Source organism: Phalacrocorax aristotelis, chromosome 1 (genome assembly GCF_949628215.1).
Source record: "Phalacrocorax aristotelis chromosome 1, bGulAri2.1, whole genome shotgun sequence".
In the NCBI taxonomy this organism is placed as follows: domain Eukaryota; kingdom Metazoa; phylum Chordata; class Aves; order Suliformes; family Phalacrocoracidae; genus Phalacrocorax; species Phalacrocorax aristotelis.
Window position 1 is genome coordinate 1977704 of NC_134276.1, and position 18005 is coordinate 1995708.

Here is an 18005-nt window from a genome sequence, read left to right on the forward strand (position 1 = left end):
ATGACACCAAGCTGGGAGGAGCGGCTGATGCACCCGAAGGCTGTGCTGGCATCCAGCGAGCCCTGGCCAGGCTGGAGAGCTGGGCCCAGGGGAACCTCAGGGAATTCAACAAGAGCCAGCGCAGGGTCCTGCCCCTGGGGGGGAACAACCCCCCGCACCAGCACAGGCTGGGGGGGACCTGCTGGAGAGCGGCTCTGCTGAGAGGCCCTGGGGGTGCTGGGGGGCAGCGAGGTGACCCTGAGCCAGCACCGGGCCCTCAGGGCCAAGGGGGCCAGCGGTGCCCTGGGGGGCATGGAAAGGCGTGTGGCCAGCAGGGCGAGGGAGGTTCTCCTCCCCCTCTGCTCTGCCCCAGTGAGGCCACACCTGCAGGGCTGCGGCCAGTTCTGGGCCCCCCAGGTCAAGAAGGGCAGGGAACTGCTGGAGCAAGGCCAGCGCAGAGCTGCCAAGGGGATCAGGGGCTGGAGCATCTCCCTGGTGAGGAAAGGCTGAGAGACCTGGGCTTGTTCAGCCTGGAGAAGAGAAGGCTGAGGGGGGTCTCATCAGTGCTTGTAAATATCTGAAGGGTGGGTGTCAGGGGGATGGGGCCGGGCTCTTTCCAGCGGTGCCCAACGCCAGGCCAAGGGGCAACGGGCACAAGCTGGAACACGGGAAGCTCCACCTGAACGTGAGGAGAAACCCCTTTGCTGTGCGGGTGCCAGAGCAGGGGCACAGGCTGCCCGGAGAGGCTGTGGGGTCCCTTCCCTGGAGACATTCACCCCCCGCCTGGACGTGATCCTGTGCCCCTGCTCTGGGTGTGCCTGCTCCAGCAGGGAGTGGGACGGGATGGGCTCCAGAGGGCCGTTTCAGCCCCACCAGCCTGGGACTCTGTGATAACCTTATGTCCCACAGGACAGGACTTTGAGGGGGGATTTATCTCCTGGGAAGCCCCAGGATCATTAGGTATGATGGGAAAAGTGACTCACGAGGGGTTGTATGCTCATCTGAACACCTCCTCCTAGCAAATAAGCTATGAAAAAGAAAATAAAATTGCTTTTTCTGGGGCTGGAAAAGGAAGGGTGCACATGGCTTTTGCAAGGGGGAATGTTCCAGGGCATCTACCAGGGAGGTGGGTGCAGGGGCTGGGTTTTGGTGCTGCCGGCCAAAGACCACAACTGGTGCAGGACCACGAGTGAACATCTGGCAAGCCCTGAGTAGCCCCAGTTTGAGGGAGAGTGTTAATGATTTATTTTCCCTCTGTTAAGAGTTGGTGCTTGGAAAGGTGGGAGGGAAAAAACCCCAAACAAACCTGGTTTTGGGCAGGAACAGAACTTCCTCTTAGCATCCATCAAAACAGTGCTCAAATTTGGTTATAACATGCTTTGTTATGGTGTGATCAAATATCAGCTCACCTCCAGTCTGAATAAAAACAGCTACGTGCACCCGATCTTGTTCTTTCAAATTCTGAGGATTGGAGCAAATACCCAGACACCACGACCCATTCAACCCAGCACCCATAGGAGCACCCAAAACCACAGCTCCCACAGGCTCGGGGTTTTGCAGGATGGCGATAAGCAGCTGAGAAGCTTGCCCAGATTTGGTCCCAGCTCAAAAGCAGCAGTTCTAGGAGAAACATCTGGCACAATCCTGGGAAATTCCCCAAACTGTTTTGTGCTTTTGAGATTTGTCCTTTCGAGGCACAATTTCTCTCTTTCCAAATGGCTGCTGTAAAAAGTAGGATTGACTTCAGGGATCCTGGGGAAAGTTTATCCTTTATGGCTTGAAAGGCAAATCAAAAATTAAGGAGGAATTTTGCATATACTGCCTGACACACAGCTCCAACCTTCCTGCCTCTGCTGTCCGAGGGTTTTTTCTGTCAAGGAGCTATTTTTTTCCATTCAGCTGCTCAGGGACGATCATCCCCAACCCTCACTGGGCTCTGAGGCTCTATTCATGTTGGAAAGCGCTGGGTTAAGCAGCTCTACAAGAATAACACATTGCTTCAGCTGAAGAAAGGAGCAGGATGGTCACTTCGACATCAACACCATCTGGGAGAGTGCTGTGCAGCATATCGAGTGCTGCGTCCAGCTCGGGGCTCCTCAGCACAAGGACATGGAATTGTTGGAGCGGGGCCAGAGGGGGCACAGAAATGCTCCGAGGGCTGGAGCCCCTCTGCTGCGAGGCCGGGCTGGGAGAGCTGGGGTTGTTCAGCCCGGGGAAGAGAAGGCTGCGGGGAGACCTTATTGCGGCCTCCCAGGGCTTAAAGGGGGGCTGTAGGAAGGGTGGGGGCGACCTCTTTAGCAAGGCCTGCTGTGACAGGCCAAGGGGGATGGGTTTACACTAAAGGAGGGAAAATTCAGAATACATATAAGGAAGAAATGTTTTATAATGCAGGTGGTGAGACACTGGCCCAGGTTGCCCCGAGAGGTGGTCGATGCCCCATCCCTGGGCACATCCCAGGTGAGGCTGGACGGGGCTCTGAGCGACCTGATCGAGTTGGGGGTGTCCCTGCTCACTGCAGGGGGTTTGGACTAAGTGACCTCTAGAGGTCCCTTCCAACTCAAACCATTCTATGATTATTAACTTGCAGAGATTTCTGCAGACTGAAATCTCCAGAAATCCTCATACACCAAGAGTAAAACATACAGGAAAAAAAAAGGGAAAGAACTGAAAAGCCAGTTTTCATCGTGGACCCCCTTCGCTCAGTGCAGAAGTCAGATATAAACACAAGTATTTGTCTTTATTAAGACAAGCTGCTTGACAACCTTGGAAATTTCTTCCAATTCATGAAAATTATCAGTGCAGTGCTGGCAACGTCGCCTTCTGGAGGCTTGAGCAGCCATGGATGGAGAAGCCTCACTGTCCCAGGGGTGGCTCTGAAATGGATGGAGCGCTCTTCCTCCATCTCAGTTCATCTGCGCCAGCAGCTCTTCAAGTTCTGGTCGAGACTTTAATCGGCTCTTGAAGTCAGCTTCTGTGTGCTGCAGAGGGAGGAAGGAAAAAAACCCAAGCACATCAGAATCACCTTTTGAGCAGTTTTTGCAATCGAGAGGAAGACAAACCCTTTCCCACGGAGAATCACTTAAGAGTGGAAAAACAAAAGATGTGAATGTTCACTGAACGCAGGGAGTGGGAAGCGCCAGTGGAAAGGTGCTGCAGGCCAGGAGTTCCCAGGCAGCTCACCCTGGAAGCTCGTGCCAGAGCTCTAAGCCTCCCCTCCTACATGAGTAGCTGTTGGGGGTAAAGCACAGAGGGCAGAAAGCTTCTGGCAGCGAGCGTGGCAGCCACAGACACACTTGGTCACTGCGTGGGCTCGAAAATTCAGCCTTGTAGGCTTCTCCTCACCTGGCTAACTGCTTTTGGAAGAGTGCACGGTGGCATTGTTCTCAAGAAGTCAACTGGACATCCCCAACTCTGCCACTGCCTATCACTGTAGCATCTACTTTCTTGAGGAGACCTGCCACTTTCTCTAGAACTTTGCAAGGGCTTTAATCTCTCTTCTGCACTGCCAGTCGTATGAAGCCAGCTTGGGTCTCTCTCCCCCAGGCTTCCTGCATCAGACTGCAATGACTTTGCAAATGGCACAATGTCACAGTTTTCCCTCCAGAGACAAAGCCATCAGCCAAAATTAAAAAAAGAAATGGCAGCCCTAAGGCAGAGACACGACTGTGACCAAAGCAGAGAAGATTACTGGACTCAGGAGACCTTCTTGTGTATTCCTTCTGGTTTTGCAGAACTGGAGATAACTAAACATTGTTCAAAGGCCACTTAAGCCAACTGTATTTTCATATTTCTGTTTACTGTATTGCCTTCCCTTTCAAGGCACAAAAAATTTTCATCCCTGAATAAATAGGCCTTCCTGGGACTGTTTTGTCTGAATGTAAAATGACAGAAGTTTAAATATTTCCTCATGCGTGGTCCACCAGAGTTGTCCTGAAGTCCTCAGTGCTGAGAAAACTGTTGGGCCTTTCTGCAGAAAAGAAGCTGAACCCCTCCCAGAGTAAATTGCAAGAAAACAGGGCACAGCGTTTGGGTTTCCAGTCTCAGCTTTGCTACCAACTGCTCCATGAGGTTCCGGGTGATTCCCTAGAGAAGAGGCGGTGAAGCGCTGCTGAAGGAAAGCATTCCCTTCTGAATCGCAGGGAATCTGTGGCAGCACAGGAAAGCAACTTGCAAGCTGCCACCTCATACAGATCTATAGGATTGGCTGGGAAGGTACAGCCTGTGGCACTAGTTATAGAAGGCTAAATGGAAAACGAAACACTCATCGAGAATTAGAGGTAACGGATTTTGATAGACCAAGCGAGAACCTGGTTCTGGGAGAACCTGGGTATCCGTAAGTCTAGAGCAGACAGTGGCATCAGGATCAGGTTTGTATTTTCAAAGCAAATGCATGTCACGCATCATATCTGCTTCGTAAATGCAAAGGCATTGGTAAAATTAAACATACCTCTTTCACTAACAGATGGACCCCTTCAGGCTGACTACTCTGAATAACTTCCAAGAGTATCGGAGCAAACGTTGAACTCAAACCGCTGATCTGCAAGAAGAAATAAAAGTGCTGCAGGAGCAGAACACCACGTACAAAAAGGGCTCGTTACCCTGATGGCACAGAAAGAGGGTCCATTTCAGAAGGGGCCTGTGGCAGTCAACCGCTTCATTAGAGAAGAACTCTGCTTCATGCACACACCTCTCACGCACAGCACGGCCCAAAGCTCTCATTTCGGCTCTTCCCTACAAACACTGTGCTTCCTGGCCCTGCCTGCACACTCTCCTGCGTGTAAAGAGACTTAACCATGCATGAAGATCTTAATTTAGGGGAGACTCTTAATACAAAGGCTGCCACGGCAAACCTGCAAGCCCCAGCATTAACCACACATCAGCTCTCTCCAGTGGAAAAAGTTTACCTCTAGGTTTAAAATGTAACTCAGCAGAGGTTTAGCGTATACCAAGGGAACACCTTATAAAATAGGGAAAAGGTCACTTAGGAGAAATACCAATTTACCTCAATCAGTTATACATTTCTGAAGCTGGCCCTGATACTAAGAGTATTTCTACTAAGAGTATTTTTAAACTTCATCAAGTTTGTCCAATCATTCATCCTTAAACATGACTTTTCTATCCCCTATCAAATATTCTGCATAAAACAGATAATAAATCTTCTGACTGAAATATGTAACCCAGGAACCCCTCTGCTGCTTCTACTCTGAGTAACCTTTAGCAAAAAGTCTAATTAGACTTCTTGGTGCTTCAATTTACGCACAAATTACGCCTTTCATTTGTTCAAGGGACTTAACTCCGACTGTTAGGCGGTTTTGAGAGCCTGAGATCGAAAGTGCTGCACAAGAGCCGCAGCACTATCAGCAAATGCCAGCTCATACCTGGACAACCCTCTGATGGGTAGTAAGGACCGCATCCAGCTGCATTTTGGAACCTCGCTCTTCCAAGAACAGCACCTCGTTGGTTTTGGTGGGCATCGCATAGCTGCAGGAACCACACATCAGCGCTCAGGACAGGGAGGATAGATTTGCACTAATTTACAGGAATGAATCAACCTCCAGCAGCAGAGAATGTGGAAGGAGATTAACTTTTCATGAGAAATTAATTATGCAAACAATGTATCTTGCAAATCAAGCACCAGCAGAAGGCGGGTGTTTTACTGGAAAGAGATAAGGAAGAAGCTTGCAGCGCTACTGCCAGCAAAAACCTCTTTCAGCTACAAACACCAGCCTGAGAAGAGAAGTTTTAATTCCTTTATAGTTGAAAGAGAGCTTTAAAGCAATGGTTCTGACTTATTTTGTAACTGTCTATTCTCACCGGAGCTAAAACCCACTGCTGCAACATACCACTCGACAGGCATTATCTTCAACTCTGTGAATTTAACAGGAGTACAATCAGGCACTGGATCAGATTCTGCTCTCCGGTTCGCATTACTCCAGAGACTTCAGCCTCCCCACCTCCATCTGCACAGCATCAATAACAGGCTGCATCCTACTGCCCACGTTTTAACCTAGAAATTTTGCTCTTAATGGGCGAATAATTTCTTTCTGCGCATATCGAACCCTGCACACCAAGCCCAGCCTCAGAGGGCACCAGTATGATACAAGGCAGTAATGCTTTAAAGTGCTGTCAGCAGTCTCAGGCCGTGGGATTTCTCCGCGAATGCTTTCCTGCGCGTCGCTGCTGACACCATTATAATTTCTGAGCGTCGCCGGGTACCCTTCTCAAAACAAACAGCTATCAGTCACCCATGTGTCACAATTTTCAGTGCTGTTTAGTGCAAAAGACATCACAGAGCGACTACAAGCGACTGATCTCTGGCCACAGGGTTTCAGATCCATGGCTGACAGTTCAGCAAAGCGAATAAATGTGAAGAAAATGATTATTTGATGGGTTTAATCGGCATGAGCAGGAACTAGAGTTTATACTCAGAGGTACAGTTAAAGATACACATTTCAGATAATCACCACTAAGTGTTTTCACTTCCTTACAGCAATGCTTCCAGAAGCAGTGCTTCTCCAGTGACTGCAGCTCCTCGGGTGCACTACAGGCACTGAGGAGTGGTATCGCATTCCTCAGACTCACTAAAACCAGCAAAGCTGCTACCAGGGATACACCTGCTTCGCAGATCTAGCGTGCAACTGAAGCATCCTCTACTACTAAACTAAACTAGCAGGTGGCTTCCCACAATCTTCAGGGGTTTCCCAAGCTCATTCTAGTTTGTATACTCAGTACCAGTTGCTTGCTCTGCAATATATGCACAGAGGAAAGAGTCTGGAGAAAACACTATAAAGAAAAACCAGGACCAAAAGTCAGCAATACTTAAGCCTGCGTTCCCAGGCTCAGCACCCACAGGCTTAAGCCTTTTGCTCAAAGGAGTGAAAAGTAACAGCTGTTTTTGGACTTGAAATCTGTTCAGTCAGTGCCTGAACAACTCCATTTCAGCCTTCCTTATACAAATAAAGCATCCGAAACCATACAAACACACAAAAAGATGAAACGGAAAGATGACAGAAGATTTGGATTTACATGTAAGAATCTATCAGAGAGATTGGATTGTGCCCTCGTCTGCAAGGTATCGTCATCTACAAGCCTCACACAGCCTAATGCAACGTGATTGCAAGGGATGACAAGCATGGAGCCGCGCTCCTCGTACCTTTCATTCACTCTAATGGAGAGTCGGTTGCAGAGTTTATGCACATACTGAGCAAAATGCTCCACGAGACACATATCATAGGAAGTCATCTGGATGTTGACATCTCCGTACTCATGTTCGGTTCCAACATTTATTGCTTTCATCTGTACTTTCTTCTTCTTTGGAGCCTGTATTAAAAAAAAAAAAAAGGTAAGAAAATATTGAAAGCATACCTGTTTTGACCAAAGCTGGAAATAAAAAGCAGTAACTCTTGCCCACACAGGAGACCATGCTAGGGTAGTCTCCTCCGACAAAGGTTTGCTGAACTATGTCAAACATACCACAGCCCATCTGTGCTCACTTTCCCCAACTACAAAACTGGGATGACATTATCTTAACAGATGTTCTCAGGTTGAGCAGTTCAGTTCTTGGATGGCAGCACCACAGAAGTCACATAGAAAATACACGCATACCATGATTAATTTCTTCCAGAAGAAACCAAGGAGTAGAAAACAAACTGATTTTTATTTCAGCTCCTGCCTTCAAGGCAGCTGTCTAGATGAGTTATTGTCTCCTCCTTCCACAAAAATCGTTGTCTTCCCAGATTTCAGGGAATGTAAAAAGTTCAAATGCAAATAAGACCTGCTCACAATGTTCTGCAGTAGTTTGAAGTTGGGGTGCTAAATTCAGCATCGGGAACAGATTCCTCCCTCCCAAAACTACTCATTAATTTAAACAAGAACATACAGGACAAAAGAACTTATGCAGTGTTGCGAGTGGGTACTTCACGTGACATAACACTCTTTACCAAGAGAAGCAGCAGTAAACAATTACATTATTCCTTTTTAATGTCATTCATCAGCCTTGGAATTAATAATACCAACATTGAAATCAGACCATAAAAAGATGGGTCAGCTGAAAGCAACCACAGTAAGGGAGTTCTTATGCCTACCTCCTTTGGGAGCAGGTATTTAAACCTCCCAATACCATGCGTAGGACGGGATCTGTAGTGTCTGTGGCAACTCACGAGCACACCACCTTAAAATCAAAGCAAAGCAAACATGTTTCCGGCTGAATGGCAGACAGCCCTCTTTTAATAAACACACACAGGTGCTTTCAGAGCCCAAAATCCACACTGGGGACAAGAATTTGTCCTTGGTTCTTTGACAGAAGGAAAAGGCAGGGTAAGGCTTCAGCCGATCTCTGCCCCGCACAGGCAGCCTGCGCATCACAGCAAGGCTGTTACAATGCACAGTTGGTTATGGTGAGCAACAAATAAGGGAGGAAGAGATGAAAGGTGACTCATTTCCCAGGTAAATTCTCAGGCAAACAAAAAAAACCCCAGCAACAACAAAAAAAAGAGAGACTTGTCAGCACCGGTGGATGGTGAGGATATCGATGAAACATTACATCTGTCTCCTCTTATGCAACAGGAGCGATGTTGCTATGATGGATCTGAGCCCCATTCAATTTTAAATCCAGCCCTGTTCAGATATTCATGTGCTAGGAAGCCAAATCAAAATGGCATCAGCTTTTACTTATGCTTCCTTCTCCAGGGTAAAACGAAACCCTCACATTAATAAATGAAGCTCAGAACAGCAAAGAGAAACTGAACACCAATGATCTAAGCCACCCAGTTATACTTTGCCTCCACATCAGAATAAAATTCTATTTTTAATTCCAACAGTGGACTCCACCAGCTCAATAAATGTGTAAGTCAGCTCCTGGACAGTAATATAGCAAGTAGCATCTGACTGGTGTTACTCCACGGCATAACACCATGGCTAGGAGTACCTGCTCAGCCAAGAACGGGGAAACAGAGAAAAGGTTAGAAAAAAAGTATGGAAGAGGAAAAGCTCGTACTCAGGTTATTTAACCAGCCCAAAATTGGCTAAAAAAATTAAAAAGGAGACACAAATGCTGCAACGTGTAATATTTATTTTGAGTAAATGAAATTTTGCCTTACATTGGATTAATAAGAGATCTTACCTGCAGCACACAGATGGCTTTCTCTGGGTATTGCTGCACTGTAGAAAGCAAGATAATTGTTAAAACTCCGATTTCACCCATGGAAACACAACATATCTGGCCAATCTCCTCAAACATGGGCTCACACCCCAAGTCCCTCAGACACAGTCAGATCCCATTAGCAAAGAGACTTTCTCTTCTTCACATCCTACAGCTCTTTCAGCTCCCAGACATCAGCTGAAGGTCTTCCGTCTGCAATTAAATGACTTCCCTTGGCAAAAAGTAATTTTTTTTGGCCATGTAAGTTTTCCGACACTGTCAGTAGAAGTGACCAAGTGTTTTTAATATGTTATACTGTGTTTTACTTGCTGGGTTCCATTTCAGACCACTCACCTGCTGAGTGGAAACACCTGCTTTAGCAACGTTCCCTTCAAGCACAGCACCTGCAATGAGCCACCACAGTCAAAATGGCAGATACTCAGCGAGTTTTCACCAGCACTTGCCAGAACACAGCCATTGAAACAACACCTGAGACCCTCCCAATCTCTCCCCAGCCTCCAGCCACTGTCACTCCCCAGAATATCGCTGTAATGCAGAGGAAAGAGATGAAGCAGGAGAAAGATGACGACTGTGGTAACCTTTTTGTGCGCCCCCTCACTTTGCTTCAGGATCCAACGCATTGGGGTAGGAGGCCCTCCTCCCCTTGGTTACAGATCACATTCATCCCTCGCACCGTCCCACCGCCTCCAGGTTACAACAACCCTCGCGCCTGTTCCAGCTCTGCATGGACTGAGGGAAACATGGCTCATCCATCGCCAAGGCGGCATGAAGCAAAGAGCTTTGCTGTCACCACAACCCTGGCAGGCAGGAGCTGCATCGTGCCAGCCGGGGTGAGGGGCGAAATTACCAATGTCCCCAAAAAGTGGCAAGAGGGATAAGGAGCTGGGATTGGCTGGTCCCCGAGGGCAGAGTGGGCTGGGGGGTGTGACAGACCCTGGAGTGATCCCTGGGTGCCTGGGGTGTGTGGGGGTCTCTGCCCCTGGCCCAGGTACACCAGTGTGAGAGACGCAGGGAACTAACTCAGGGTCAGGCCTGTGTCCCCCACAGAACACACAACCCCCCCAATCTAGTCCCAGGGCCGGGCCAGGCATGTCGTCTCCGCCCCAGACTCCCCAGTACCAGGGCTAGGCCTGACCTTCCTGATCCCAGTCCCAGAACTAGGCTTATCACCCCCCTGCGCCCCATCCTCCCCTGGTACCGGTACCGGACTCGGTCCCGGCCCCGGTGCCCCCCACAGCCGGTCACGACGCGCCGGTACCTTTCGCAACACCGCACTCATCTCTGAGCCTCGGACGGAGCCGCGTCCGTCGCTCAAAGCGTCCCCCCACCGCGCCTCGGTGCTCCCCTGCCTGGGTCCCCCCCGGCCCGCGACTCCCGCCCTACGTTCCGCCCACCGGGGCCTCCCCGGGGGGGTAGGGTGTGTGCGTACAATTTTTGGACGACGCCCCCGGTGCTCGCAGGGTCCCGCTCTTCTGACTACGGGGCTGGGCAGAGCCGGGGGGGGACGGAAAGGGGGGCCGGTAATGGCGGACGCCTTGTCCCTGCCACCTCCCACCGGGACCGCCCCACGGAGCAGAGCGACGTGGCACCAACTGCGCGGCGCATCGAACCTTGCGCCCAGCACCACGCACCCTGCTAGCCGCGTCCCGCCCTCCGCTCCCTCCTCTTCGCACGCTGATTGGCTCTACGCCACGTCCATCGAGGCACAGCGCGGTGGCCATGTTGAGTGTGGCCTGCCTGGAATAGCACCCGCGTGGTGACGCGGCTGTGCTGAGAGCGGTCTGCTCGGCCCAGTGCGGTGCGGCGGCCATCTTGAGCGTGGCCAGCCTTTTCGCCGCCATGTCAGTGCTGTGAGGGTGAGCGGGGTTGGAGGGCGGGCGGCCCAGGCCCAGGCCGCCGTAAGACTTGTTTTTCCAGGCCCAGGATAGTGTTCCAGGCAGTGACATGGGGCACGGGATATGTTTCCAGCCATCCAGTTGTTGCTTCCACCATTGTAAGCACATGGCACTTGCCTTGGTGAGTTTGTAAGAGTGTGATATAATCATCTTCATATTTATATTTCAGCCACCGTCCTCCGTACCACAGAGGCTTTACCAGCTTCGCTTGCTTGATTGCAGCACCTGTTTCACATTCATGGACAACCTGTGCAATAGCGTCCATGGTCATGCCCACCCCTCCATCACGAGCCCATCTGTATGTTGCATCCCTCCCTTGATGGCCTGAGGTGTCATGGGCCCACCAAGCTATAAAAAATTCATCCTCATGCTGCCAGTCCAGACCCACCTAAGCCACTTCAATCTTAGCCTGATCCACCTGATGGTTGTTTCGATGTCCTTCAGTGGCCCGACTCTTGGGAACTTGAGCACCTATGTGGTGTTGGTGAAGGATTTAGAGGGGAAACCGTACGAGGAGTGGCTCAAGTCCCTGGGTTTGTTCAGCTGGAGCAGAGGAGGCTGAGGGCAGCCCTCATGGCGCTCTGCAGCTCCCTCCCAAGGGCAGGAGGAGGGGCAGGGCTGGTCTCTGCTCTCTGGTGCCCAACGCCAGGCCCCGAGGGAATGGCAGGGAGATGTGCCAGGGGAGGGTTAGGCTGGGCATTAGGACAAGGCTCTTCCCCCCGAGGGTGGTGGAGCCCTGGAACAGGCTCCCCAGGGAGGCATCACGGCACCAGCCTGGCGATATTCCAGAAGCGCTTGGCCAAGGCCCTCAGAGACCTGGTGTGAATTTGGGTTGTCCTGTGCAGGACAGGCGTTGGACTTGATGATCCTTGTGGGTCCCTCCCAGCTCAGGGCATTCTATGATTCTATGTACTTTCACAACCAGGTTCTCTACCCGGGCAGCAATATCTTGCCACAGTGGGGCATCCCAGATGGGTTTGCCTCTGCGCTGCCAGGAGCTCTGCTTCCACTGCTGTAACCACCCCCACAGGTCATTTGCCACCATCCATGACTCAGTACAGAGACAGAGCACTGGTCACTTTTCTTGTTCAGCAATGTCTAAAGCCAGCTGGACGGCCTTTACTTCTGCAGACTGACTAAATTTAGCTCCTTCAGCAGTTTCTGCAACTTGCTGTACAGGACTCCATACAGTAGCCTTCCATCTCCGATGCTTTCCCACAAGATGACAGGACCCGTCAGTGAACAGGGCATATTGCTTCTCATTTTCTCATCCCAGGGCTGAGCAGGCTTCAGGAGGGGATGATTTGTGTTCATCAGCCCTCAGTCAGCCCATGTTACCCCCACTGGCTGTAGGATCAAGGCAAGAACCCAGCGGGGGCTCAGCAGGTTCATGCTCCAGCCTGGAGATGGGCCCCACTGAGCCGGTGGGGTGTGAGGGCATGTAGGGCCAGCCTGGGCATGCACGGCTGAAGTGGAGGCAGAGGGTTTGGTACAAAAGCTGCCTGGTTTGGCCCTGCCACCTGGCACGAGCACTGCAAAGGGGTTGTTTTTTGCAGTTGTAGAGGCAGGGCTGGACCTTACCCTATAGTCAACAGTCATGCAATGGTCCAGGGTCAGCTGCGTCCATGCTGGCAGCGTGCCATGGGCCTTGAAAACAAAGGAATGTGTCAGCGTGAGGTGTTCGGGCCCCACGGCAGGTGTGCTTTGGGCTTGTGGGGGAAGCAAAACCAAACTCTTTCCGCAGCTGACTGCTCCCTCTGAGGATGGAGCAAATCCTGCCTTACTGCCAGTGCTTTGATCCCAGCTGCTGTCTGGAGGCAATTCCTTAAAACATTTTAAGTGGGAAGACTGTAGGAAGGATGGACTGACAGGGACCTACCTGATTTGCAGTGTGTGTTTCCCAGTGGGAGTGGAGGTGGGCAAGACCTGGCAGACCAGGGTGGGAAGAGATGGGCACTGTGTGGCCCTGTGATCCCCAAACCTGGCAGTCTGGAGCTGGCTTGGGAAAACCCATCCCTTTGCAAACTTCCCCCTCCTGTCTCTTCCACCTTCCTCTTCTTTACTAGGCTATCTCCAACACAAACCTTAATTTCACGTAGGCTCTTCCCCACTCTCTTCTCTCCTACTTGGCCCCAATTGCCCCCTTCTTCCATGGCAGATGCTCCTGCCTGCTTCCCTGAGCCCCCATCTTAGAGGTCTCGATCCCGGGCAGGAGCTGCCTGGCAGCTTGATTTTGTGTCAGGGTTTCCAGCTCTGCTGACTGATCACTGCCCCGATTGCTTTTGGCTGGAGCTGTCAGGGCTCATGATGGACTTTCTCTCTCCAGTTCATCTGCGTTCATTGATGTGGCAAGTCTCCTCCAGAGCAGACCAGACTCATTCATTTGATTCCTGCTCTGTGATCCACCCTGCCAGGCCTTGTCCTGCATTTCTGAGTGCCTAGAGCTCCTGACACACACCTGACACCCCAGATGTTCATCCCCATTGCGATCTGGTGCATGGAGGTGAGAGAAAGAACCTGAGAGGATGAGGTTTGCCTGAAAGAAGAGCCCGGGCAGGCTCTGTGCCATGCACAGGGCTATGCTGTCTCCTCCACCCACTCAGTGTATGGAAGAAGCAGAGGGGATCCGTGCCACCTTTGCTCTCTCTACACTTTGCAAGGACACAGGCTCCCAGCTCTGAGCTGTGTTTTCATGGTGCTCCCCAGACATGACGAAACTGCTCACGTGGAATGGATGTTGTACTGCCCTTTGATCTCACCTCGCGAGCCCCAGGCAGGGCCACCACCCTGGTAATGACGCTTGTTTGATAACTTCAGGGTGCTTTGAGCAAGGAGCATGCTGTGGGAGTCTGAGCTGGGTTAAGACAGGCACTCCTGCTCCAGGAAAGCCGGGCTTCTCTTCCTGTGAACTTTGAAGCCCTGGAGGAAATTCCATGCTTGAGGCGGGGCTGGTGTGACTGGAGAGGGACTCCCTGGTTGTACACCTGTGGGGGGAGGCCATGACGGGCACCGCAATTACGAGCAGGTCACGTTCACGATGACCCCTTTTTCCATTATCTCAAAGGCTATGTGCTCATGGAGGGGGGCTACACCCCCTCATTCCCTCTGCTTTTCATGGGGACTCATCTTTCAGCCACCCATGAAACATGACTGAGGGGGGGAGCACTGCCCCAGACCAAGTTTGGGATACGGCAGTCACTGCTAAATGTATCGGAGGAATCCCCCTCCCAGTGACCATCATTGTCCTACATGTCTCAGAGAAAAATGAGTCCATCTCTTGATTGCAGAGTTTCTCCAATATCTATCATGGATGGATGCATTTTAAGCCCAAAAGGGACTGTTAAATCATGTAATTCGGCCTCCTGCGCATTGCAGCCTATAGATTTCCGCTGACTTACAGCTGTATGGAAGCAGATCACTCCTGTTTTGATGAAAGCATCTTTCTCATAAAGGCTCCTGCTGTTGATTTTCCCTGGATACAAAGATAGCACTGCTCTTGGCAGCTTGTTCTGGCGGCTGAGCACCCTTTCTGTTAGAAACGTGGACCTTCTTTCCAATTTGAAAGTGCCTCAGCTTCAGCTCCCAGCTGCTGGTCCTCACCATGCCTTTCTTTGACTAAGGAATCATTTCACAGCCAGGTAACTGAATCCCTGTTTGCAGAAGCAGAGCTTTTTTGTGACATTTAGAAAAAGAAGCAAAGCTTTCCCCCTCAGCCGCAGAAACCCCAAATGCTCCTTTTCTGTACTGTGCTAAAAAGACCCAGGGAGCTCTTCTTCCTCTCAAGACTCCCCTGGCTGCTGAGAGGACCAGGCCTTGCTGGGGGGATTATTTCATCCATCCTCTTCTGCTCTGCTGCAGATTTCTCTCCGTCACGTAGCTGGATATGCCCTGTCAATGACCCAGCGTGGTGCACAGCACAAGTGCTGGCAGAGGTGATGCTCGAGTGGTTTGCGAGCTACGCAGGAGGCTGTTGCAGGGCTCCCCACCCCTTCTCAGTCCGCTCTCTATCGTGCTGTCCATGGGAGCAAAGCAGTCCTAGGAGAGTTGAGATCTGGCACCTGAAAGTCTCCGCTTCTTTTTGGCCTTATCCAATTACAACATACATCCTTGAAGAAAACCTCTGGCGTGTGCGTCTCCTCTGCTGCCTTCTGCAATGCTTCTTAGGACAGCGCCTAACGCCCGTGGGAGTCGGTGGGATGATCTCCCCTGGATTCAGCGAACGGAGGCAGGTCCCTCACTTGCTTTATCTTGAAAGCCTCATCCATATCCCCTGCCAGCCCCTTGGGCTGAAACTTCTTTGGCAGGCAATGCAATGCAGAAGTGTTTTCTTTCCCCATCACAAAGAGATGCTGAGCCTGAGCAGAGCTGTTGTGATAAAAATCATTGTTACTAACAGTCAAGCCTTCTCCCTGGTAGAGAGCCCTTGTTTTCCCTGGGATCAATGGGAAAGATCCCTGACTCCATACTGACATGTAAACAAGGACAATATATGTATTTAACATGATGTTGGAATTATTTAAGTCAGGTCTATGCGAGTCTGGATTCCCTTTCCCTGCAGTGGAGGAGAGCAGCCACACAACTGGTGCCAGAGCAAGGGAGAAGCACTCCCAAATGCCAGGTGCAAAGCTGAATGCGAGCTCCTACTCGTATCTTTATTAAAACTTATTTAAATTTAATCACCTTCTTAAAGGCACGTTTTCTCTTTCAGTTCACTGGCAGTTCAAGGCCTGGGAAAAAAAAAAACATTGGAGAAGCAGTTAATCATGTTGAGGGAGTGCAAATTAAATGATCAAAAATAGAAAGCATAGACCGTTTGGTTTTCAAAATGCTGTCTCATTCTGCACCTGGATTGCAGAACTCGTGTCCGAGAACAAGATCCCCTGAGCGGGAAGGTTCAGTGAACATTTCCATTCACAAGGCAGAGACGGAGCACAGAGACTGTGGCTGGAGAACCCGAACAAAGGACATTCATGGCCGAGGGTGACCTACCTGCATGGGAATCCTTGCCATGAGCCTGTGCCCCCTTCGGCTACATGGACCATTTACAAATCCAGGACAGCAGGTCACGTGGAGACGGAATAATATCCATTTTAACCTGTCATAATTTTCAAAGAGCAGATGGATTTGGGGTGTGGTGTCCCCTTAGCAGAAGAGGAGCGGTGCTGAGACGTAGCCCTCGGGCCTTGGAGAGGAAGGTCTTGAGATGTGGGAAAGCACAAGAGAGCAAAATTCACTGGCGGCAAATACATTCAGGGGGACGAAGCGAGCGGTGGATGCCATTTTGTAAGAAAGGTGGGGACAGAGTTTTTAGCAGGGCCTGTAGCGATAGGCAAAGGGGTGATGGTTTTCAGCTATAAGAGAGGAGATTCAGACTAAGTATAAGGAAGAAATCTGTTATGCTGAGGGTGGTGAGACACTGGCCCAGGCTGCCCAGAGGGGTGGTCAATGCCCCATCCCTAGAAACATTCAAGATCAGGCTGGATGGGGCTTTGAGCGACCTGATTGACTTGAAGGTGTCTCTGCCCATGGCAGGGGGTTGGACTAGAGGAGCTCTGAAGGTCCCTTCGAACCCAAACCATTCCCTGATTCTATGATTCCTCTGATGATCAGAGCAGAGGGGCTCTGGAACAATCTCCCAGATGGGAAAATGGTGGAAAACCTACAGTTTTCAGGTGGAAAATATTCAATGGAGCATTATTTGGACTTTGTTGAGTGGATCGCAAGAGATTTGTACCAGCATCAGCATGAATACAACCATGGGGCAGGAGCTGCACACCCTGGAAGGCTCCATCTTGTTTCGGGCAGATTCTGAAAATTACGTTTTGTGTTTGCATTCAAGCAAGGGAGTATCAACTGGTGTGGGACTTCACCAGCATGGGAGAGGGGGAGAGGAAGGCTGCACAGACAATAGTCATCCCAAAGCCAAGGTTTAAACAGGAGGGACCAGATGCAGCTGGGAGCCTCCTCAAGGGGCAAATCAAGCAAAATGGGGAGACAAGGGCAAAAAAACAGCTAAAGGGAGAAGGGAGAGCTGGCCCCCCAGATGGAGGGTCTGGCCTTTCTACCAGGCATGAGGGAGCACCGAGCCATTTCTGAATGACAGCCCCAAGCACCACAAAAGAGTGACAGTGGGAATCATTGCCCTTGCTGGGAAGTGTCTGTGGATCCGCTGGGGCCATCATGGAGTGAGTGTCCCCAAGAGATGCTCCTCTGAAAGGAATTTCCATATCGGTTCATAGAATCACAGAATCATTAAGGTTGGAAAAGACCTCTAGGGTCATCAAGGCCAACCCCAACCCAACATCCCCAGGCCTCCTAAACCATGGCCCCAAGTCCCACGGCTACACGTCTTTTAAATACACCCCCAGGGACGGTGACACCCCCACCTCTCTGGGCAGCCTGTGCCAGGGCCTGACCGCTCTGGCAGGGAAGGCATTTTCCCTCATCTCCAACCTAAACCTCCCCTGATGCAGCTTGAGGCCGTTCCCTCTCGCCCTGTCACTGGTGACTTGGGAGCAGAGACCAACCTCCCCCTCACTCCAGCCCCTCTCGGGCAGCTGCACAGAGCAAGAAGGTCTCCCCTCAGCCCCCTCTTCTCCAGGCTAAACCCCCCCCCAGCCCCCTCAGCCGCTCCCCAGCACACTTGTGCTTCAGACCCTTCCCCAGTTCCGTTGCCCTTCTAGGATCCAAATCCCTTTAGGATTTGGTTTCAAGGACTTTGCTTGTTCCACGCACCTTTGGTGTTCCCCCTCCTCGCAGCTCAGTGCTTTCGGCGAGCAGGATTTCACCCCAGCGTTGAGAAAACCCACGCAGACATCGTTAGGCTCCGGAGTGAACGCGCCGCGGCTCGCAGACGGAGGCCGCCAAGCCCCTCCCTCTCCGTATTGTCCCGCCCCTCCCTCTGTGATTGGCCCGCCGCCTCGGGGTAGGCGGGGCCGTACTGTTGGGGCGGTGGCGCGCGTGCGTGGCGG

General features: G+C 51.2%; 1 protein-coding gene across 1 annotated transcript; it reads right to left on the reverse strand.

Annotated features, from left to right (window-relative positions):
* Positions 1 to 2697: 2697 nt before the first annotated feature.
* On the reverse strand, positions 2698 to 10701 carry MRPL48 (mitochondrial ribosomal protein L48). Its single transcript, XM_075108696.1, has 8 exons — positions 10398 to 10701; positions 9473 to 9522; positions 9101 to 9138; positions 8064 to 8149; positions 7133 to 7299; positions 5358 to 5460; positions 4427 to 4516; positions 2698 to 2957 (listed from the first exon to the last, which is right to left on the reverse strand). Exons 1-8 carry the CDS (start codon positions 10416 to 10418, stop codon positions 2883 to 2885), a joined length of 630 nt encoding a protein of 209 aa, XP_074964797.1. The 5' UTR covers positions 10419 to 10701; the 3' UTR covers positions 2698 to 2882.
* Between the last annotated feature and the right edge of the window lie 7304 nt (positions 10702 to 18005).